General features: G+C 45.4%; 6 protein-coding genes across 6 annotated transcripts; 5 read left to right on the top strand and 1 right to left on the bottom strand.

Annotated features, from left to right (window-relative positions):
- Window positions 1–759: 759 nt before the first annotated feature.
- Window positions 760–2,073, top strand: BDQ94DRAFT_163117 (phosphatidylserine decarboxylase; the record flags this gene model as incomplete). The annotated part of the gene is made up of 1 exon (XM_026769674.1): window positions 760–2,073. One exon carries the CDS (start codon window positions 760–762, stop codon window positions 2,071–2,073), a length of 1,314 nt encoding a protein of 437 aa, XP_026621110.1.
- Window positions 2,074–5,751: 3,678 nt separating this feature from the next.
- BDQ94DRAFT_152861 (longevity-assurance protein) lies at window positions 5,752–7,577 on the top strand. The gene is made up of 4 exons (XM_026768055.1): window positions 5,752–5,933; window positions 6,005–6,318; window positions 6,376–6,663; window positions 6,714–7,577. The coding sequence occupies exons 1-4, from the start codon at window positions 5,798–5,800 to the stop codon at window positions 7,275–7,277; spliced, it is 1,302 nt and encodes a 433-aa protein (XP_026621111.1). The 5' UTR covers window positions 5,752–5,797; the 3' UTR covers window positions 7,278–7,577.
- A 2,324-nt stretch (window positions 7,578–9,901) lies between these two features.
- Window positions 9,902–10,710, top strand: BDQ94DRAFT_163119 (protoplast secreted protein 2 precursor; the record flags this gene model as incomplete). Its single annotated transcript, XM_026769675.1, has 5 exons — window positions 9,902–9,928; window positions 9,985–10,014; window positions 10,143–10,213; window positions 10,247–10,505; window positions 10,609–10,710. The coding sequence occupies 5 exons, from the start codon at window positions 9,902–9,904 to the stop codon at window positions 10,708–10,710; spliced, it is 489 nt and encodes a 162-aa protein (XP_026621112.1).
- A 2,633-nt stretch (window positions 10,711–13,343) lies between these two features.
- Window positions 13,344–16,278, top strand: BDQ94DRAFT_183810 (glycosyltransferase; the record flags this gene model as incomplete). The annotated part of the gene is made up of 8 exons (XM_026774502.1): window positions 13,344–13,455; window positions 13,523–14,099; window positions 14,149–14,385; window positions 14,441–14,592; window positions 14,659–15,205; window positions 15,261–15,783; window positions 15,834–15,972; window positions 16,051–16,278. The coding sequence occupies 8 exons, from the start codon at window positions 13,344–13,346 to the stop codon at window positions 16,245–16,247; spliced, it is 2,484 nt and encodes an 827-aa protein (XP_026621113.1). The 3' UTR covers window positions 16,248–16,278.
- A 708-nt stretch (window positions 16,279–16,986) lies between these two features.
- BDQ94DRAFT_163121 (major facilitator superfamily domain-containing protein) lies at window positions 16,987–18,849 on the top strand (the record flags this gene model as incomplete). The annotated part of the gene is made up of 6 exons (XM_026769676.1): window positions 16,987–17,325; window positions 17,400–17,586; window positions 17,643–17,965; window positions 18,041–18,103; window positions 18,157–18,595; window positions 18,707–18,849. 6 exons carry the CDS (start codon window positions 16,987–16,989, stop codon window positions 18,847–18,849), a joined length of 1,494 nt encoding a protein of 497 aa, XP_026621114.1.
- A 1,014-nt stretch (window positions 18,850–19,863) lies between these two features.
- BDQ94DRAFT_175088 (NmrA/HSCARG family protein) lies at window positions 19,864–20,923 on the bottom strand (the record flags this gene model as incomplete). Its single annotated transcript, XM_026772446.1, has 3 exons — window positions 19,864–20,283; window positions 20,337–20,666; window positions 20,720–20,923. 3 exons carry the CDS (start codon window positions 20,921–20,923, stop codon window positions 19,864–19,866), a joined length of 954 nt encoding a protein of 317 aa, XP_026621115.1.
- Between the last annotated feature and the right edge of the window lie 1,336 nt (window positions 20,924–22,259).

The raw sequence follows: 22,259 nt of genomic DNA on the forward strand, positions 1-22,259 counted from the left end.
ACCGATGCCTGGACAGTGCACTCAATTAAAATACTCATACGATACCCGAATGCAGGTCTAATACTGACATATATAGATAATTGTGTCCTGGAAATTGTTCAATGCCGGCCCCAAAAATGAACAGATAACAAGCTGTTTTTCAGACAGCCATAAGTATATATTGGCGGGGAGGCTAAACAAATACCATGGTATAGATTGGAGTGGCAAGCGTTACACTCTATAATGATTGTTGGCTGCAAGCGGACGGGAAGGCTAACCAAACTGAGGGGTATAGAATTGGAGTTGCCAGAGTTGCATTCTGTATTCATTATTAGCCGCAAGCGGAAGTTAATCGTATTTAAGAATTGGAGTCTAAAAGAATCTAGATGCTATAACGGACAAAGGCTTTGTTGAACAGATGATATCACATTTATTTTCACTTCTGGGAAAGGAAATCACATGTGAAATGTCCTTGGTCCAGACACCGGCATTCCGATCTCATTAACGGTCGAGGCCATCCTCCAGCGTCAGTATGTCTGTTCTATAGGGCTCATTTGACCCGTGGAACTAGTCGTATATCTTCGTTTTGTCTAGTCTTGTGCATCATGACTTCGGGATGTTCGGAGGCGCTGTATCCTGATAGAGAGAGCTGATGTATAAGTAGCGCATCCAACAACTGCTTATGTCTGAATTAGTCCTCAATCCTTCTTACCAACTAGCCTATCCTGTACTCTCCTTTCGTGTACCCGACTTCTCTACATACCAAACTTTTAAACCGTCATGCCGAAATACAGCCCTATTGTCCAAGAGCTCCGCGACGAGCTGCTTTGGGAAGTAGATGACCTCGAGCAGGCGGTCAAAAATGCTCGTAAATGGGATATCCCCGAGCTGGACAAGTACGGCATCATCTCAGCAAGAGGATTTCTTGACTTTGCCGACTGGCTTATCCGAGGTTGGGTTCCTACCGAGTCAACCAAAGGCCGGGACATCTACTACATCCTTTGTGTTTTCTACTTTGTCCTTTCCCAGGAGCCATTGGGCGGTCGCCAGACAAAAATCCACCCGCTAAGTATCAATAAGCCGCTGAAACCCCTGTCAGACTGGGTGGTTCGATTCGCCAAGGAAATCGGCACTAGTATGGACAAGCCTTCATCCATCAACGAGGCTGCAATAACGACCTTTCGGAACTCTCCTCTCTTCCGTGTCTTCGAATCTGAGGGTGACTCCAAAAACTGGACTTCGTTCAATAAGTTCTTTTATCGAAATCTTGACAGCCCACGTGAAGTAGAAAGTCCAGCTGACGATCATATTGTGACCTTCCCTGCTGATTCCACTTTCGCTGGCGCATATGCCATCAGCGATGATTCTGAAGTGGTCTTGAAAAAGAAGGAGCACAGGATTGTAAAGGACGAGGTTATTCTGAAGAATGTCCCATGGAGAGTAAGAGATCTTCTGGGTGAATATGGAGACCAGAAAGTTCCTGGGGATGACTCTCAAACCTACGGAGAACTTTTCAAAGATGGACTTTGGACTCATGTCTTCTTGAATTCATTCGACTACCATCGCCAGCATGCACCAGTCTCGGGGACTGTGGAAGTAATCGACGTCATCCAAGGAGCGGCCTACCTCGAGGTGCTGGTGAAGACCGATGAGCAGGTTGGCCACAACTATTTAGAGCTCTCCCGCAACATCGGGGAAAAACCGAAAGATCCTTCTGGCTTCCACACACTTGATGCTCCGGACACTCCAGGCTATCAGTTCCTTCAGACACGAGGAGTGGTAATTATTAACAATGAAAACTTGGGCAGAGTTGTTGTCCTGCCCATTGGCATGGCCATGGTTTCTTCTGTTAACGTAAAGTCGGAACTTAAGGGTCAGAAGATCAAAAAGGGGGATGAAATCTCGCACTTTGCATTCGGCGGCTCAGACTGCATCATTATGTTCGAGCAAAAGGCAAGAGCCTCGGGCTTCCCGGACTCTGACCCGGCTTCTCGTGAGCATTTCTTCTACGGTGAAAAGTTGTGCAGGGCCTATTACAAGGAAATCAAAGAACCGAAGGGCTTCGGGTCCCGATTTGGATTGGCTTCCAGATAAGAACTTTCATGCGGGGCCGTGGGAACGTATGAAGAGGGTCTTTTGGTAAGAGGTGAATGAAACGTTATGTACCGTCTCTACTTTGATCTGTACTAAAGCTGCAAAGTCGTAACAAAAGTATTTTGTCCATTTTCGCAATTTATTCTTCAATGTTCTCTTCTTTAGTCATTAGTGTAACTGGTAATTACTGAATTCGTCTAACCCGTTATGTTAGGGTTTTAATTGCGATGTGGCTTTACTACAAATATACTGTTGACTCAATTAGCAGTTTTTGTCTCGACTTTACAGAAGTACATGTTATGAATATCTACTATTGAAGGTGGACGACCTGTTAACTAGGCTAGAGCACCTCGGTGAACTGCCCAACATGTTAGACGTAGAAGATTTCTATCTCGTTTACTAGGTATCAACGAGCTCCTTACAAAGTTTCACTATGAACTGGATGATTCAGACCGATGCCTTGAAACATACGAAATGGTAAGATAGAAATGTAACCCCTTCGATTCGCTTGTGAGTTCCATCAATGAAGCTTGCGATCGCGAAATGATTGGTTTCATTGATGGACATTAGTCCATGTATAAGTTGAATCATGGGCCCGGTGATGATATCCGGATTTATGCCGGTCAAGTCAAATCCTGGCTTAGCCTTTTCCATAAATTGCCACGCAGCTGCCTCAGCGCGAGTGTTGGAGACGTTATAGCCCAGGACGGTGTCATTCCGTGCGATAGTTTGCTCAGCGGTCGCCTGGATAGATGTCAAATCGCAGGCATGTATCCTCCTTCGAGGCACTAAATGGATTCCAATCTTTCTCCGTATAGGGCCTTCCTTGTCTAGGTAGATCTTCAAAGGAGTTTAGCACCGAGACAGCACTACCAACAAGCACGAAGCGTCTAAGGGACGGACCCCCAAAGTGATGTGCTGCTCGCAATATCTCCGTGGCTCTGAATTTTTGAATGAGTGCTCGTCTGGAATAAAGATAGCTAGTAGTTTATTTACCCCTTCTCAGCTGGCTCAGTCATCTCTTTCTGCATATCAGAAACCTGAAACTTCAGTGGAGAAGCTGTGTGTATAACATAGTCAAACGGGTTGCTCGAATTACGGAAAATGTCGTCGAAAGGCCCTTGGGATGTAAAATCGGCCACAATCACGAATTTCACAGCATTCTTCCATGACGGTGGGTGTCAATGATGTCGTTGGCTTTTGCTTGTGACCGCACGGTCGCTGTGACGATATATCCACGCTAGTAAGGTGTGAGTTATAAATTGTTTTGTCGCCATCAAGTAGGCTACCGATAATATGACTAACCTCGATCAACAAAGATAAGATATGAGATGCCACAAAGCCATTTGCGCCTGTTAGTATGACGTGCTGTCCAACGCTCGATTGTGACATCGTGGTGGTGGAAGGGTAAAAGACTTTGAGGCATATGGTCTCGGAAGTCTACGAGAATTGCCGATTAATATCACTTTCTCAGCCCCTTTTCTTCAGCATATCTCCCGATGCATGCACCTGTAAGAATTATCGTAATGATGACATAGCCTAGGGCGTTCTGGAGCGTGGTTTCCCAAATTCTTCCTGAACTTTGGAGTACAGACTCTGGCACCCAACGCGGTCAAGTTCTCCAAGATAACAGCCTAAAGTTATGCTCGCCATGTAGCTCCATGTCGTGATAACCATGTTTAAGCGCTAAATCCGGAAGCTGCGGGCAGAGATCGCAGTCATCCGATATTTTCATTCAGGACTACCAAAGACTAATCAGTTATAACTATTCGAATCTCAGCACAGCACAAGCGTTGGCTCGACATCAGCCCACTTAATCCAACACAATTCTCTTTCGCGTCCTTCTCCGAATTGTCCACAGCAAATGCCTCATCTAACAGAGCCTTCTTCCCCCCAGTAATTATCAAAGTCCATCTGACAATGGCATGCACGATGTTCAATGATAATCTCACGTCCAGAGGCCAAACGGAGGCTATAGCTATTCAATATTGCGTGGAGGCATTTCCAATTCATTATCCGACAGTGCCTTAGCCCGAAGCGAGCACTCTCTCGACTCGCTCCTTGTAAATGTTCCACACTTCCCTATACTGAGGCACTTTCTGGAATTCCATTATCACCTCCCACACCAATGGGGTGGGCTTGCGACGTCATCGCCTAACGTAGGTGGTGTGCATAATAACCGTAGAGCTCGATTATCGCGATGGCTCTCCCCCAATCCTCGTCGCTAACATTGTACTGGTACGGCGAATGAAATTGGCACAGCCTAGTCTTCGGAATCATCAGTGTTAGTCCGCGGCGTACGCCACATCTTGCCGGGGATCATATGTATATGTGGCTGCATCATTTTCCACGATCGTGACGATTGGGGCCATGAGGATCGACGTAACATATTTCGCCAACAGAGGCCATGACGTAGGATAGGCACCGATTGTCTGCATTCCTGTCAAGTGACTGTTTGACGTTTTCCTGGCCCTGCTCCAGCCAGTAGGGCAGTGCGCGACCAATAGTCTCAGATGGTTTCCCAGAAGCTCTCGTCACAAACACCGTGCACAATGTCCCCGTTGAGGAGCTCTTTGGGCCAGGTTTGGCTGGACATGATGAATTTGTTGGTCTGTTATTCTTGGAATTACCTAAATTTCTTCCGCAGATTGAGGTCTCCGCAGGGGTTTATGACCGCAGTAGTCGGATCCCACCCCCAATTGAGGTTGCAGGATTGTTCAGCAGTCATGTACTGTTAATTGCCAACTACCCCATCCGCATTGCCAATGTGGGTGATCGCTTCAAAGCTCGTTGATTTCTGCAACTCCCTTAACCGGAAGATCTGAAGGAGGATGCTGGGTGGTTGAGCTCTCCGAAGGGATAATAAGTGAGGCCTCCCTATGGTGGACATAGTGCGGGAGAGAGAAAGGTTTCTAGGATGCATAACCGATGTGTGGCCCTTGTCTTTTGGCATTGGATCTAGACTAAGTCTTAAGAGCTTGATAACATATGGCTAGTCGGGGCACTGCATGTATCTCACATTGAATCAAAGACCCTAGTTATTTGGCCTTTAACAGGTTGAAACCTATGACGGCCGAGATAGTAGATGGATTTACTCCGAAGGTTACAGTCTCCATGCTTGTCGTATTTCCAAATGTGACAACCAGAGTGGCCGAATTCCGGTGGCAAGGGGATTGATGGGCTAAGCGCAGTCTGCGGTGCTCGAAATACCATCGTCTGGTTTCAAGTTCGATGAAGCATTAGCGCTGGATTTTTGTGTTAGTATCTCCCGTAATACTTAAAACTTCAGTCCGTAGCCAAGGCTGGCCCAGAACGTCGGTGGTATACGGGGGGGAAACTGGCATATTTACCTCTTGCCATACGTTCCCTTCCAGAGAACGTAATACTTTTACAATCATCGAGACTCATATCATCACCATCGTTATTGGCCCATTCTCTAGACAGACATTTCTCTAACATGGTCATAACGCACGAGTTCGGAGGATGAGCCGAGACCTCCGAAGAAATAAGATGTCATCTCCGCCAATTTCGTAAGAGACCAAAATTAGCAGGATCGGGTTCCTCGGATTCCTTGTGGGTCACAACTCCTTAGGTGATTACTAAGAAACGGCGCTAGGGTCATAGTCATCTTCGGAAATCTCCCATTGCATGTATTTTGCTTCTCGATTGATGCGCTAGACGGCAATCGCATCTGTCTACCTGTTGACCGATCATCTCTTGGACAATGCCAGCCAGCTCTACTGACATGAGTCGCAGAGGATCGCGTGAATTCAAAGCCAGGGGACTTCCGAAAAGGTCCAAGTTGACAGAGAATATTTTCATCAAGCGCGTGGCCCATTGGTTGTTGCGGAAACAGATAGGTATCATCCATATTCTTCTATTGCTGTTCCTCTCCAAAGGCCTGCCACTGACGGCGCAACACCGGGAATAGACATTTCATTCCAGCTGGTTGTTTTCCTCCTTCTCACACATCTTGGTGTACCCGCTCTACGGCCATATACGTCGAAGTTCTTCAGGCTATCTTACTGTAACCAGAGCACCGAAAAGTATGGAATTGGATATGATGACCTCTACTTTATAGCCTTCTGGATTATACTCCTCACGGGTCTAAGGGCCAGCTGTATGAAGTATATTCTTGCTCCGCTTAGCCGACGGTGGGGAGTATCAAAAGCCAAAGATGCCACTCGGTTTGCGGAGCAAGGATGGATATCCTTGTATTACAGCATGATGTGGACACTAGGCATGGTATGTTGACCTTCTGTTCCCAGATATTCAGGGATATACGGGATTGACCTGCGACAGTACCTCTATTATAAGTCACCGTATTTCCTCAACATGGAGGAGCTGTGGACCGAATGGCCTCAGAGGGAAATGGACGGCCTGGTTAAAGCATATTACCTGGGACAGTTGTCTTTCTGGATTCAGCAAGTGCTGGTGATCAACATCGAGGACCGGCGGAAAGACCATTGGCAAATGCTAACCCATCATTTCGTAACAATCAGCCTTATGGCAACCTCGTACGTCTATCACCAAACCAAGGTCGGACACTTGATTCTAGTGCTCATGGACGTAATTGATCTCTTTCTGCCAGTATGTTAGCCAAGGACCAATAACGATAAAGTGGCTGACAACGGGAAAAGCTAGCAAAATGTCTTAAATATCTAGGCTTCACCACAATCTGTGATATCCTGTTTGGGCTTTTCATTGTATCGTGGCTCTTTGCGCGCCATCTGCTATTCTTGATTACTTGTTGGAGTATCTATACTGATTTCCCCCGAATAGTCCCACCCGGGTGCTATCGGGGAACTGCAAAAGATCTTCAGGGACCGTTTCCAGTTCCAGAGAACTGGGGGTATTTGATCGAGCCTTTTTATGATCCAGCAGGAACAGTGTGTATGAACAATACCATCATGTATAGCTTTCTATCATTTCTTCTCCTGCTTCAGGTCTTGATGGTCATATGGTTCGCAATCATTGCGCGGATCGCCATACGGGTGTTGGAGGGCAGGAGAGCAGATGATCCTCGAAGCGACGGTGAACAGGACGAACTAGTGGAGAAGGAACAAGGGAATAACGAAGCACCCCAGGGGTCGGCCAAGAATATCAGCAGAAATGCGGTAAGCCAGGACAGGTGGCAACAACACGCCGGTGAACGCCAGCGGCGTGCTCTTCGCCAGCCCCCAGGTTCGGGAGGAGCCGCATAATCGGAACAGACGCAATAAGCGGATTAACGAGCCGCTCAGTGAGCCAGGGCATTGAACAGGTTGGACTCAGGTCTCTATGAATTCGACCCTTATTTAAATTATTCAATGTGCAAATACTTGACTACATATATATGTGGGTTTATACCCCAGAAGTATTTGAGCCCGTGCAGTACTAGTACTGTGATACATCTGGCGAGAATTAGATTCAAGAACAGTTGAAAGAGGAAAGGACAGAAATAAAGCCAACATTTCAATTATATTAGTTAGTCTCGAATATGTATACTCGGGCTTGGACAGGACACTCTAACCAGTGTGGTTTATGCATTGCTCGGGTCAATTACAGTGATTGCATATTCATTCTTCGGTAGATTGGTTATAGCCCGCAAAGGCCCGCTTTCCTGACGAGACCTAGCGGCACATGTCAGGACTGAGAAACAGCCGGAAGTCATATATTGTAAATGGATTGATTGACTTGGTGCGTGCCTCAACCGAACACCCTTCTGGATTCGCGTACCCGGTCGTTTGACTGGTACTAATCCAGGCAGTGAATCCGGCGCCAGGACAAGGGAACCCGATCGGGTGTATGGGTCGCCAGGTCGCCAGGCCGTACGTATTTCTGGTTCTTACCAGTAGCGGACCTGGTTAATACCAGTAATGGCTATTGGAAAAACTAAGCTGTAAAAATACATTATCTTACCAGATAGTAAACCTAGCGAGCTCATGTATTTATCGTATTTTTATCTAATTTTTATTAAAAATTCTAATATTTTTTAATATTAATTAATAAATTATAACCTGGTAAGCCTTAATTATAGATTACTGTATATAAATCAGATTTTATTAATTCTATTTTCAATATATTGAACTGGAATCTTTAATAATATTTTAATTATTTATCTTGAAAATTATTAATTATATTTAGTTATTTCTAAATTTTTCTAATAAACTTATATTTTACTAATATATTTTTTAATGTAAATGGAAGCCTTGTTCAGTATTATTAAATTTAACTAGTTATTTGTAATTATAATACTTGATATATATATATATATATATTATACAATAGACTCTTTTATTATGTGATGGCGAGCGGTGTTACTCCTGGATAAATTTACTGAGTGATATAAATTTGAAAAAGTAATACCACTGCTTTCCGAAGAAAGAGTAGATGATACAATATTACAGATATTAGAATTTTTATGCTTATTATGATATAGATACAAGCTAGTCTTTAAAGATTTTTAAGGATGAAATTATTTATGAAAATAGTGATTATAGAAAGGGTTACTACATATCATTTTTTACCGCGCGGGGAAGCTGATATTTGGGTAATAGTAAAGTCCAGTATCAGAGTTTATTATAAAACTTAAGGATAGAAAATTTATTATATAAATAGTATGAATGGAGAGTCTTAGAAGATGAATATAGTTTAGAAAGAGATGATATAGTCTGAAATTTTTAAAATATAAGCAACATATTCCATGAAATGGGAAAAACGGGAGCCTTTAGTAGGATTAAATGTAAATATTCAGATCTGGAAATGAAGAATAGGGGTGGGACCAGTATAATAGAGATATACAGGCGGGGATTAGGGAACAGGACGTTATATAGAAAGAAGGTTAAGTAATAGGAGAGTTGTACAGCTGATGAGAATATTAAATAGTATTACTGTGATTATCGCGGATTCTTATATATTCTCTCAACAAGACAGCCTTGGATATTGGAAAGTATAGTGAACTGAAATTCTCTTATCTTAGAATTTCTTCTGTTACCGCTGATGTATCCATAACCTGGTCAGGCTGTTTAACTGAGTACTAGAATTATGAACTTCCAGCTAATTGTGTCTAGTATGTTGCCTCTAAGGCTCTCATTTTAAGTGTCTTATTTTAAGACTCTCATGTTAAGCATCTCTGATATATGTACAGTATATAAATGAAGATGCGGAAATTTTGCTATTAGCAGGTGGTGAAGATTAATCCGCAGGTTTGAATGGTCTTTATTCTGGTAGGTTGAGATATATAATCCAGATCAGATAAACTAGCTGGTCTTTTAGTTTATAGATTCAATAAGATGGAGCTATTCTGATAAACCACAGGATTTTTTCTATCTAGAGTCTCAAAAGTTCTTGTAGATAAAGGAATCCTAGAAATAATACTAGATTTAAGAATGAGTAGAAGATTGAATAATAAAGATATAATATCTATATCTACTGTTCAACTTATATATGACCGCGCCGTAAACTGTCATGATTCTACGGAGTTAGTATGAAATAGGTTATTACAGGTGAGAAGGCTTCCAACTAGATGAATAGAGATGGCTCACAAATTAATCTTAAGAGGCGACGGATTTAGCCCATGGATTAACACTTATTTGTAATTAATAATCTAAGCTTCTTCTGAGGTAAGAATAATCTAATTAGTTTATTATTAACTACTACCATCCAAAGTTTACATGCATGCTTGGGCCATCCGACTGTTAAAAATGGGTTGAAACCCTCTATTTATATCCAGATTTGGTGTTCACCCCATGTATATTAATGTCTTTTAGATAATTTATCATCCAGCTCAAGGTTTATTAGTCTGTTTTAGATTATTATTTTCTTATTTAATTGTTCTTATCTCGCCATGGCTCCCAGAGTTGTTATTACTTTTGTATGTTAAATCCCATTTTTATAGCTAATACTGTTCCTAATAATGTTGTTGGACAGTACTCCATGTACAGCTATATTAAAAGATTGGTTTAAGTAGAATTGAAGGAAATCTAAGCTGCTGGTAGTCATACTGATCTTTATTAATAAGCATTCTAAGTCATGCTTTGTTATATCTCTAAGTAGAAAGCTAAAGTAAATAATTAAGAATCTAAGAGATGCTCTCTGTTGAGGTCCTGGCGAAGATGCACACTTCCCCCAAATCTTTGGTATCTGTAATTAAGCCGGAGTAATTAATTTAATATGAAGCTGTTTTCTTCAGTATTTCCACTTGCTTTGGGAACTTCCCCGTCCAATGGAAAGCTTTTTGGGATCAGACTGGTGGTATTAGGGCGTCGGACGGTTACTGGAGCAAATATCCCAGTCTGTTCGTCTCGACCGGAATCCTGGGAGGTGGCCAGGAATCTACTGTATTAACGGCTATGAGTACTCTCGCCTATTATGGCTTTATTTATATATCTCTAGATTATAAGACGATATTTCTGCTTCTTACTAATCTCAAGGAGATCCATGGTGGAAGTGTCTGGGGTATTAGTATTTTTAGTATTGGTTTTCTCTCTTCTTTCTTATTATTTTCTCGTTATTGTACGTCCAGGCCATATTTAATATGCTTCTTTGATTTAGGGGGCGGATGGCTCCCGTCAGTCTAGTAAGCTTGAGCTTTCTATTACTGAGGTCCAGGGCAAGTTATTCTATCAGCATATTTCCCGGCTTAATCTCGCTTGATTATAAGATATCTACTAGAAAGAGATGTGTATTATCAGACAGAATGGCCTATTCCAGATATTATTGGATTAGTCAAGGCTCGCATCACCTCATAGAAAACAGCGGGCTGACCGTGTCCTGTCCCAGGATGATGTTGAAGGGGGACCATATGGATTGCCTAACAAGTACATCATATGTTGATCTTTCTTTGGGCTCTCACCGCATTTTGTTCAGTATTAGTTAGAGATGGTTTCTGTATGCTTTACAAGATAGTAGATTATATTTTTAAAAATAATAGACTGTATTTTGGCTCTACAAAGTACCTGCTTAGTTTCGGGTTAAAGGAGTTGTGGTTACTTGAAGATATTATTTTCTTTTTCTTTCTGAGTATATCTCTGACGAATTATAAATGATTATTTTTAGAATTCATTATTAATTCTTATAAAGTCTCTTTTCCAGTAACTTAATAAGCTCAAATTAAAGATCTATGAAATTTGACCAGAGATAGCAAAAGAAGGCAGTACGGAAGAGCAGAGCTTCTTTTTTAAGTTATACTGTCCGACTGCTTCCATGATTTAACTTCGCAAAATTAATATCTCAATTCGGCTATTAACTTTTTCTATCCCATTTCGAAAGGAGCACTCAGTAGACAATCGAGTAAAATAAACTTAACAGCGTTGGGGGGTGTTGTTCAGCGGGCGCGGGGAATAGAGTGTAAGAGAATATATATCTGGTTGTTCACCAGCTAACTCACTCCTCAGGCCGGAGTATATAGTTGTCTTATACTTATAGTTGCCCCAGGCATAAATATATATCAATTTTAGACTCATTTGTCTCCGAGAAGTGGGCCGGCTCTAAGATATCTAGATTTACTATATTAGTATATAGAAATACTTGATCTCTCTTCCAATTCTCAGCAAGTAGAGTCACTGTAGTGAGAAATAATTTTGATTGTATCATTCCATCATTCATGGAACCCCCATTCCGTTTAATATAAGCACTAAAGAAGATAGTTATTGTTGTACAATCTCGCTGAGAGGAATACACGACCAAGCAATAAGTCAGCAAAAGCTCTTTCCAGATAGACAAAATAGGCTTACCCCTCCAGTTGACTGCCCGTTTGCGCAACAACGCTACTGTATGATCTAAGCTTTGAGGGTTAGACACCATGCATTGCAACATGCAGTTATTTCTCAATGGACCTCACCGGCAGGTAGGAAAAAGCCCGTACTTCCCCGTCTATTTTAAATACACCGCGTGGTCGCCTCCATGTTGTGGACTCGCCCGCAAATACTCCCTCTCCCCGATACATTTGGCAGCCACTTCGTTCCATGTTATCTCGAGAGGCCCCGAGTAGTGTGAGGCCTAGATGTCATCAGTGGATGACGATCAATTGGAGACAGGCGCGTACCAGTTGCTCTCGTGATAGAGGCCATTGGCGGTTAGAATGCAAAACATGATTTGGCCATGGTGTTTTAAGTCGTATCATAGAGCCATCGGCATCACCTTCCCGACAATATTCGAAGGCTGGTGAAGTGGAAGCGGACAGTGACAAACAATGCTCCAACGCGATCGCTCTGTCTGCTTTGCTTAACATTACTGATGACATATCCCGCACAGGAAGACCGCATCTTGGTCATGACCACCAACGCTGTCGGGCAGCTGGCTCGCGCTCCCCTACGTTCGGGGCGCGTTAATTTGAAGGTCCGCTGTGGACATGCAGACTTTGCCTAAGAAAACTTTCTCGTATCGTCCATTTAACCGCCGCTAGACACGTTTTCGGTGTTCTGGGCGCAGGGGGGCAGATTCGTCAACGTTTCTCGCCAGCCTACTCTGAGTAGACGTGAGATTATATTGTCCAATCTGCTATCCTCGCATAATGCCCCTTCATGTCGTTACCGTGCAGCAGAGGTTCAGAATTACCTCTTGCAGTACACAAGTCGTGCTTTGGAAGCAGTCAAGGTGTTTTTTACCTCGTTAGGTAAACCGCAACTGCACTTCTACTTCGATACCGATTGCGAGGAAGACTTATCTTCCTTTTATCCCCCAGGCTCACCGGATGTATTCATGTTCAACGGCCAAATCTACAGCATTTGGGTAAATGTCGCGATCTTCTCTCGGCACAGAGCGAGCAACGACAAGGCGAACAATCAACTCCTTATCCTTCTCCAACATGCTTCAAAGGATCTCAAGTCTGGGTATTGGGACAGTAATATTAAACATATAAATACCAACACACGTACCCCTGTAAAATATAAATTTATAGGATATTCGTAGTACATACTAAAACTAAATATCTTACATACATAGATAATTAGATTTTCATAAAAATACGCGTGTGTTGGCGGTTGGGAATAACTTCGAGTTTCCACATTGTGTTGCAGCCTTTAACGAGATCTTCGGATCGGCGGGGAATTGCGTTATATAGAGGCATATAATAGAAATGATTGGATAAACCTGATAAGTGGATTGGCTGCAAATAAGGTTAAATTACATCACCTGGACCCTTGAAACTGGTCTAAGAACCACGGGCTCGGACTATATTTACGAAGTAACCCCCCCACATTCCGCGCGCACCACAGCGTTCACCTGAAGAAGTTCTAGCAAAACCCTCATCTTCGATCTTCGCTCCCTTGAACGTAACTCGGTTTAACATGGCGAACGGGGCGGCAGCTAGTATTCCCCTGGCTCTTCTTTCAGCGCCGGCCGACCGGCGGCGACATGGGCACCCTACCGATGGCCGTGATTCAGAGGCTCATGTGACCGGTTTGATATAGCTCCTTGAGTAAACCTGCGATGTCGAATGGCTCTTACTGATGGTTATTTTTCCTAGATGATGGCCGCGTGGGAATCGCGGTCGACGAAGACGATCCGCAAGTAGCCAGTCTGCTACAGGCGCTCCAGCGCCGGCCAATCCCGCATCCTTCAGAGATCGAGAAGGAGGCTTATTTTCCACTCCGGCTTAATGTGGTGATACATGTTGTTGGATCGCGTGGTGACGTCCAACCATTCGTTGCACTGGGCCGGGCTCTGCAAAAACAGGGACATCGCGTGAGACTGGCGACTCATTTCGTATTCCGAGACTTTGTGAAAGATAATGGGCTGGAGTTCTTCAATATCGGGGGTGACCCGGCGGAATTAATGTCGTACATGGTCAAGAACCCGAAGCTGATCCCCAAGATGGAGACTCTTGTTAAAGGGACTGTCGGGAGACGTCGCGGAGAGATTCGAAAAATGATTGGAGGATGTTGGCGGTCTTGCTTCGAAAGCGGCGAAGGCATCGACACGACTGGTAACGAGGCCATAACTGCGCTGCCATTCGTGGCTGACGCAATTATTGCAAATCCGCCAAGTTTTGCACACTTCCATTGTGCCCAGAAAATGGGAGTACCTCTGCATTTGATGTTTACGTAGGTTCCTGTCTATGAAATCTAGGCAAACGGTTATTGATGTTCCTAGGATGCCATGGTCTCCTACTCAGGCCTTTCCACATCCCCTGGCTAATATTCTTACCCACGATACAAGACCTTCCGTTGCCAACTTCATTTCTTATATTCTTACAGAGATGCTCATCTGGCAAGGGGTGGGTGACTTGATTAATGAGTTCCGTCGCTTTGAGCTGGGCTTGGATCAGCTGGAAGGCACAGGCGCGCCGAGCTTGCTCCACCGGCTTCGTGTCCCCTTCACATATCTCTGGTCCGCACTCTACCTTGATTACTGCCACGTAGATATATTCATCACTTGTCAATAGGTCCCCTTCGCTGCTTCCCAAGCCAGATGACTGGCCCGATCACATCAATGTAACCGGCTTCCAATTTCTTCCCTCGAATCGCGACTATACTCCTCCACAGGATCTAGCCGATTTCCTTGAGACGGGGGCCCCGCCACTGTACATTGGATTTGGTTCCATTGTAGTCGATGATCCAGATGCTCTTACGCAAACTATCCTTGAGGCGGTCGAAATAACAGGCCAACGGGCCATCATTTCAAAAGGATGGGGTGGACTTGGAGCCGACGAAATTAACCAACGTGATGTATTCTTCTTAGGTAACTGCCCGCATGACTGGTTATTCCAGAGAGTCTCCTGTGTGGTTCATCATGGTGGTGCTGGAACAACAGCTACTGGAGTTGCCTTGGGACGACCGACAATCATTGTCCCGTTTTTCGGCGACCAGCCCTTTTGGGGGTCTTTGGTGGCACAGAACGGCGCCGGGCCCCCGCCTATTCCAATACGAAACCTGACTGCAGACCGTTTGGCCAGCGCAATCCATTTCTGTCTGAAGCCTGACACTGCCGAAAAGGCACAGAAGCTGGGTGAGAATATTCGAGCAGAGGACGGTGCTCGCAGTGCAGTAGACAACTTTCACCAGCAGCTGGATACTCAACGTCTTCAATGTGCGCTGTGCCCTGATCGTCCAGCCGTGTGGCGCATCAAGAGCACAAGAATACTGCTTAGTGCATTTGCGGCCACTGTTTTAGTCGTGGAGAAGAAACTCAACCCAAAAGATGTAAAACTGTGGGCAACTCACCTCGGAGCTTTATCGCGCGTCTTAGCTAAATTAGGAAAACAGATACTATTCAAAACGCTATAACACAAACTATGGCTGCCTAGGGACCGAGGCTTTCGCAGGAGCGATGAGCAATTTCCTTACCGGGATCGTCGAAATGCCGCTAAATGCGGTGCAAAATATCCGACAGCCGCCTTCGGACAGATTTGCTGCTCATTATAACCTACCTTCCCATGAGGCATACCAGACTATGCAGTCACCAGGGTCGCCGAGAGTCTTTGGCCAGGGAGAAGGAACACTAAACAACGATGCAAGGGTAACACCAGGCTTAACAGCAGCGACAACGATTAAGTCTCAGGCGGATGCACCGTCCATGGCGACTAAAAGGGGTCCATTGCAGAAATTAGCGGCCAGCGCAAGCTATATGGGTCGTCGGACGCTAAATTGGATGGTAGAAGTACCCATGGGGCTTACTGTGATGTTGTCCCAGGGCTTCCATAATTTACCGCTCATGTATCATGATCGTGCTGTGAGGGATACACCGGAAATCACTGGCGTGAAATCTGGTTTCGTAGCGGCTGGAAAGGTACAACGATCCTGGTCCTTCAGAACATGGTAAAGCACTAACAAAACCAGGAATTTGCCTACGGCATATATGATGGAGTTACTGGACTAGTGACTCAGCCCAGCCAGGGCTGGAATGACGGGGGATTTGGTGGAATGACTAAAGGAATAGGTAAAGGAGTGGGAGGCGTACTTCTCAAACCTCAAGCCGGTGAGTGGAGCCGGTGAGCGTTGCTGCATACGGTATTCCAACAGAATCTTGACTAACTGAATCATGAAATAAATACAGGATTATGGGGATTGCTCGGTTATCCCTTAGAAGGAATTCATCGAGAAATTGAGCAGTCATACGGTGCTAATCGAGTGGACTACGTGGTAGAGTCGCGAATCAGGCAAGGGCTTATGGAATTGGATACCGCTTCGCAAGAGGAGAGGGCAGCTGTGTTGGATAACTGGAGCAGGCGTGAGACAGAAGGTCGGCATTAAGTAGGAAAAGCAGCCTCAATGAGCCCGGCACACATCAATCGCTGTAAATTGCACCTAAGTCCTTGGCCTAATGTAAGGGGAATTATATGGAGAAATTCCGGTGCAACAAGATAACGTATGTAGAAGACTGGAAACATGCGTCAAGGCTATGGCGATCTATGCTTTTGCACTTTGTCTGGAGCTCTCCACTAACTAAAGGGTTTTTGAGCAAGCGTTAACTTGAGGATCTTGGAGTTGGCCATGGTGCATGCACAGTCTATATTATCCTCTCAATAGTTTAATGCAATGTTTATGTTTGAGGACATCATACCGGACCTGTGTGGATGCGCTTCCGTTCTGCCCCAGGAATCCAAGTTGATATGCCCGGATGGCTCTCGAAAGCTGAACTTCTGCCAGAAGACCCGGATATCCCTATACAGTCCAATATCATAGCTACGCCTCGCATGCCTATGTGACCTTATATTACTAATCCTAGATTCTAAAATAGGCAACAGGCTATGGAGGTAAGACTTGATAAGTTGTCTTGGGTAACCCATAAGTCATAGGCAGGCCCAAAGATAAAAGTTCAAAACCCGACCAGCCGCTTAGAAAGGTCTAGTCATGACGTCACATTAATTCAGTTTTGTGGTTATGTAAACAGCTGCGTTTGCCGATAACTCCCGCGGCAAAGTGAAGGAGGTTAGTATATGCTTCCTGCTAGTGCCAGGTCAAAAGAAGATCAAATACTAGCGGCATCCCGATGGACACAATCAGTGACTCCGCGTTTGGCAAGGTGGTTCGTTTTTTGACGAAGTCCCGACTGCTTCCGTACTCCGAAGAGAAAGTTCACGATATTTGTCATCAGTATGCAAGAGAGCAGCCGGAAGCCAGAGATGAAAAGACGCCACTGTCACCAGTGGGAGGTGCGGAAGAAGACGAGACCTGGGGGTTATACAGTGTCATGTCACGGGCCTCCCGAGTGACTCGGCGGAACCCTTGGCAATCAACTCTCGATGGGAGGTCGAGTGTCATTCGACCTGGAGCAATGTCCGGGGAGGACGTTATTGTTGTGGACTGGCGAGGGCCAAGTGATAGTGAGGTATGTCTCCTCCCGCAGGCGAAGACTGTGATATTACTCCTGTCGGAAACAAAAAGCTAATAGGGAGCACCTAGAATCCTCAAAACTGGAGTACCGCGAAGAAATTCCTCGTTAGTTGTGAGATATGGCTGCTCACATTTGCGATCTATATCGGTTCTGCCATCTACACCCCAGGCATCCCTGGCGTTTCGGAGCAGTTTGGGGTGAGTAACGTGGCAGCTGTCCTTGGTCTTACTCTTTTTGTTCTTGGGTATGGCCTTGGTATGTACCTCCCGTCCTCCTAGACCCCTGAAGGGCAACAACTAACAGTATATTAGGCCTAATGGTATGGTCGCCCCTGTCAGAGCTGCCTAATATTGGTCGAAGCCCGATCTATATCCTCACACTGGTTGTCTTTGTCTTCTTCCAGTTTGCTATTATCTATGCTAAGAATTTTGGAATGCTTCTTGTCTTTCGCTTTCTCACGGGCTTTATTGGCTCCCCTTTTCTTGCAACTGGAGCTGTATCTATGAGTGATATCTGGAAATCCCAAGCCCGTGATTATATGATTGGCATCTGGGGCTGCTTTGCCGTTGCAGCCCCTGTTAACGGATGGATCTGGACAATCTGGCAGTTGCTTTGGGTCTCGGCATTTACTCTTGTTATATAGTTCTTTCTCCTGCCTGAGACCTACGACCCTAACATTCTATGTCGACGGGCACGGCGGATCAGAAAGATCACTGGCAACCCCAATTACATGTCTGAGTCCGAGATAGAGCTCATGCAACTAAATCCAAAGGTCAGGACGGTTGAAAATCTCCTCGCTAGCCTCGATTAATAATTACATCATAGGTGGTTCTATTCGAGGCACTTGTTAGACCCTTCGAATTATGCTTCTTCGAGCCCGTCGTGTTCCTCATGAACCTGTACATTTCTATTATATACGGGATTCTGTATATCTGGTTTGAGGCTTTCCCCATTGTGTTTGGCGAACTTCACGGCTTCAATCCCGGCGAAGTCGGACTAGCCTTTCTAGGAATCCTGGTATCCAGCTGTTGCATTGCGATTCCTGCATACTTCTACTGGAAATGGAAGTACCAATCCAAATACTATATCGGAAACTGGAATATTAAGCTAGAATACCAGCTGCCGCCTGCCTGTGTTGGGGCTATTTTACTGCTTATCTCCATTTTCTGGTTTGGCTGGACAGATAACTTTGCTTCTGTCTACTGGATTATCTCTACTATAGTCTCTATGCTCTTTGCTATCAGTGGCTGTTTTATTTTCAACAGTATCTTTATCTACCTGGCATATGTATATCTAAAATATGCTGTCTCTTCCCTGGTTGGAAATAACTTCATATGATCTTCGTTCGGGACTGGCTTCCCGCTGTTCGCAACAGCTATATTCCATAATCTCGGTGTGGGCTGGGCATGCATCCTCTTAGGCTGCTTGTATATGCTCTTCATTCCCTATCCGTTTGTCTTGTACATCTTTGGAAAGCGTGTCAGGATGGCAAGTATGTATGCTCGTCATGATATTTAACGCCCGCCAATCCAGGAGGAACTCACCGTTTAGATATAGCGGGATATACAATCGGAGAGAATATTTTCAGTTCATGGTTATATATTCTGCGACATGCTCTTAGCGTTGGACTCCCTTGAAAATACTAGACAGGCTCGGCGCATGTACACCATGTGTAAATATATTATTACATATACGGCGATGGCGACTCTAGCTACCGGACAGGTGGTGATAAGTCGGCAGACCATGCGTTAATCTGTCGGTTGTCTACTCTTCCCTCACCGAGTAATAGTAACCAGGCGAGAGAGAGCTGTTGATGTACCTCGGAGTTTAGTCGGTCCCGGGGAATCGCGGAATCGCCGGCCCATGCTGCTCTACGTTTCATGGTCCCTAGAAATGTACCACTCGTGCTGACTTGAAGATTCTCTAACCACTAACTTAGGGGAAAGTAAGTGGCCACAACTGCCAGGGCTCTCCCTTGCGCCAAGGGGTGGGTGGTTGTTTCCTTTTCTGCAAATGTGAAATAAAAGGTTTTGGAAATCTGCAGCGGGCCATAAGGGGGCTTTGCGTAGTGTGCAGGACTTCGCGCACTTCCATGTCTGGTACACTTGCCACGCCGGTCGCCCTCAGTCAGCCATCCATCCTTTCCGAGCAATCACGGTACAGTTGGAACTAACAAGGAAGTTCCTACGAATATCATTTATCGGGAAGGTTTAGTAAATATTTCGCGCACTAGGCAATGATTATGATTACGTGTCATTGTAGAACAGGTCTGCAGAGCACTTTTTGCCATCTTACGCAAGGGCGCTGTTGTTCACGCTGTTTACCAGTTGTCTATCTACAAAGTGGAGGTGACCATCTTAAAGGAGTAGGTCCCACTCCATTGATTGATACTTAGACAGACTACTCTTTGCCCCTTCGGTGACCTCTCGCTTGCCTTCAGTCCAAGCATTTGTATTTCCATTCTCAAGAGACCAACATGTAATTCACATGCCCTGCCATGGGTGTCGTTTCCAAGACAATGAATACGGGACACTATGACCAATCAATTCCAGCAAATACTTCCTTCATACCGACTAAGCCAGTGATCTTCAGATCTCTGCTCGTAAGAACCTGCTCATCGGGGGATGTCCAGCTCTTCTCGCCGGCTACTTCCCAGTACTTGAACATGAGGCCAACCTCAAGTCCCCACTTAGGCCACAGCTTATCATAATGCTCTAAGGAAACCGCCACATACTCCGCAGGCTTGCCCGATACCTCTGACCATAGCTTCAGCACATCCGCGGCTGTCCTGGTCTCAGTAGCGCCTAGGACTACCTTGCCTGGAAGGGTGAGTTGAGGCTGGTCCAGGATCGCAAGAGCGTAAATACCAGTATTAACCCTGGTGTCGCCCATGGTGGTGATGGGCGTATTTTCAGAGACCGGGAAGACCTGGAGGTGCTTGCCGGAGGATTTCTGCATCCAGAGTCAGTAGGTCAAAAACATTGCGGAATCCTATCGACACCAACCACAAAATTGGGGACTATCATCGGCATGACAATGTTGGAAGCGTAATAAGTAACCCACAAGAAAGTGGTCTTGGCCAGTAGATCTCGGTCTTGTTTAATAAATTGGTCGACCTTGAATTTACTCTCAAAGTGGGGCACGGAACATGTGCCGCCTGAGATCTTCCTGTTGTCAGGAAGTGTACTCCAAATGTAGTGCTTGAGAGTAGGAGTTTTGGCGGCTGCTTTAGCAAGGTTGATGCCCTGCGAGGCCTCGATTTCAATTGACTCTTCGGCATTGTGCTGTGCGAAGGCGGCAAAGAAATCGGTAACAGCAAAGATTGCATAGGATCCCTTTCAGAGCGTCAGTGGAGATTTTTCGTAATTCGAATGTTTGCCTGGCGCACCTTGAATGCCTTTACCAGGGACGCTTCATCATTCGCGTCCGCAGATACCATCTCAACTCCTTGAGCAGTAAGTGCTTTGGCTGCCTCGCTGTTGATGTTGCGAGTAATACCACGGACCTTGTAATTACCCGACTTCAAAGCGGAGGCAACAACTGAGCCACCTTGTGCTCCGGTGGCGCCAACGACAGTGATAAGCTTGGACATATTGGCGTTTGAGTGTCGGCTAGGAATGATAGACGAGAATGTAGTAATTGAAGGCGGTTCTGTTGCGTAGTAGATATTGTGCGGAATATTGGGAAGGTGTGTCGATGTCGATATATATACCCATGGAGAGTAGAAATGACGACCTTAGCATGGGCGCTGTTGTTCACGCTGTTTACCAGGTGTCTATCTACAAAGTAAATGCGTCCAGCTTGATGGAGTAGGTCCCACCGAATTGATTGATGCTCGCCCCACTTACCAAGTGGGTTCGGACACGGAGTCAACTAGAAGGGCCTCCAATGAGTGTAATCAGAAAAGCCCCACTTTATGCAAGTGGACTTGGTTTATGCTCGCCCCATTACCAACTGGGTTCGGTCGGTTTCCCCGGAAAAGATAGACCCCGAACGGAAGAGGAAAATGCAATTCCAAACCACTGTGGAACCCACACACCCTTCCTATTGGTTATCTGCTTGCATTTATGCTTATGGATATCGGGTCCGCAAAACAGCGAACGAAAGGACTGCCGACCCAAATTACGAGCAAGGCCAGAACCGAGCAAACAGTCAACACAGGTGCAAAAGAAAACAAATCGGCACACGGCGGACGAGAATAGTGGAGGAAAGATAAAGGAAGAAAGCCGAGGCTCGGCTTCTGGTTCACGCCAATCAGCAAGATACACGTTGCGGATAACAAGGAAATAAGTCTAAAGGAGATACTACGATTAGAGGACAGGAACAATTCGGCCCAGAGAAGCTCAGAGTAGACTGAATAGGAACAAGTGTTCCGTACTATTTCTCTGAGGGTGGCTCGATGATCCATCTAATCCATCCAGACAAATCCTAACCTTGGCACGGCGTGAGGAACGTATGGGACCTTGGGGCGGTCCGAGGCGGTCCGAGGAAATGCATAATGCCTAGATCCTTGGTACTGAGAGGGAATACCGGGTGCAGGATCTGATCGCCCCGAAGTTGTTCATCTCGACCTGTCTCGAGCGCTCTAATTTTCCCCGTCTTATTTCTTATAGTCTATCCCATTCGCTTGGCTGCTGACACCGCCAAAGTGGTGAACGACAGGCCCAAGGAGTGCCAACAGAGTCTCATCTCACGTGGAGAATGCGTCCCGTTATTCACCCATTCCGGCCTCTATCGTCTCCCCCTAACTGTGGAAAAAAGGGGTCCCCATGATAACAGGATGTATGTCATTCGACGTATTCGGGGAGAGGAATGGGATTGGGAGGATTCCATCATTGGTCTCGCTACAACAACCTACCGCTCCAGTAGCAACTGCATGGTGGAAGATTTCCGCGCTTACATGACCCTCGGCAAGCTGGCTTTCTTCA

Source organism: Aspergillus welwitschiae, assembly GCF_003344945.1.
Source record: "Aspergillus welwitschiae strain CBS 139.54b unplaced genomic scaffold BDQ94scaffold_49, whole genome shotgun sequence".
Lineage (NCBI taxonomy): Eukaryota > Fungi > Ascomycota > Eurotiomycetes > Eurotiales > Aspergillaceae > Aspergillus > Aspergillus welwitschiae.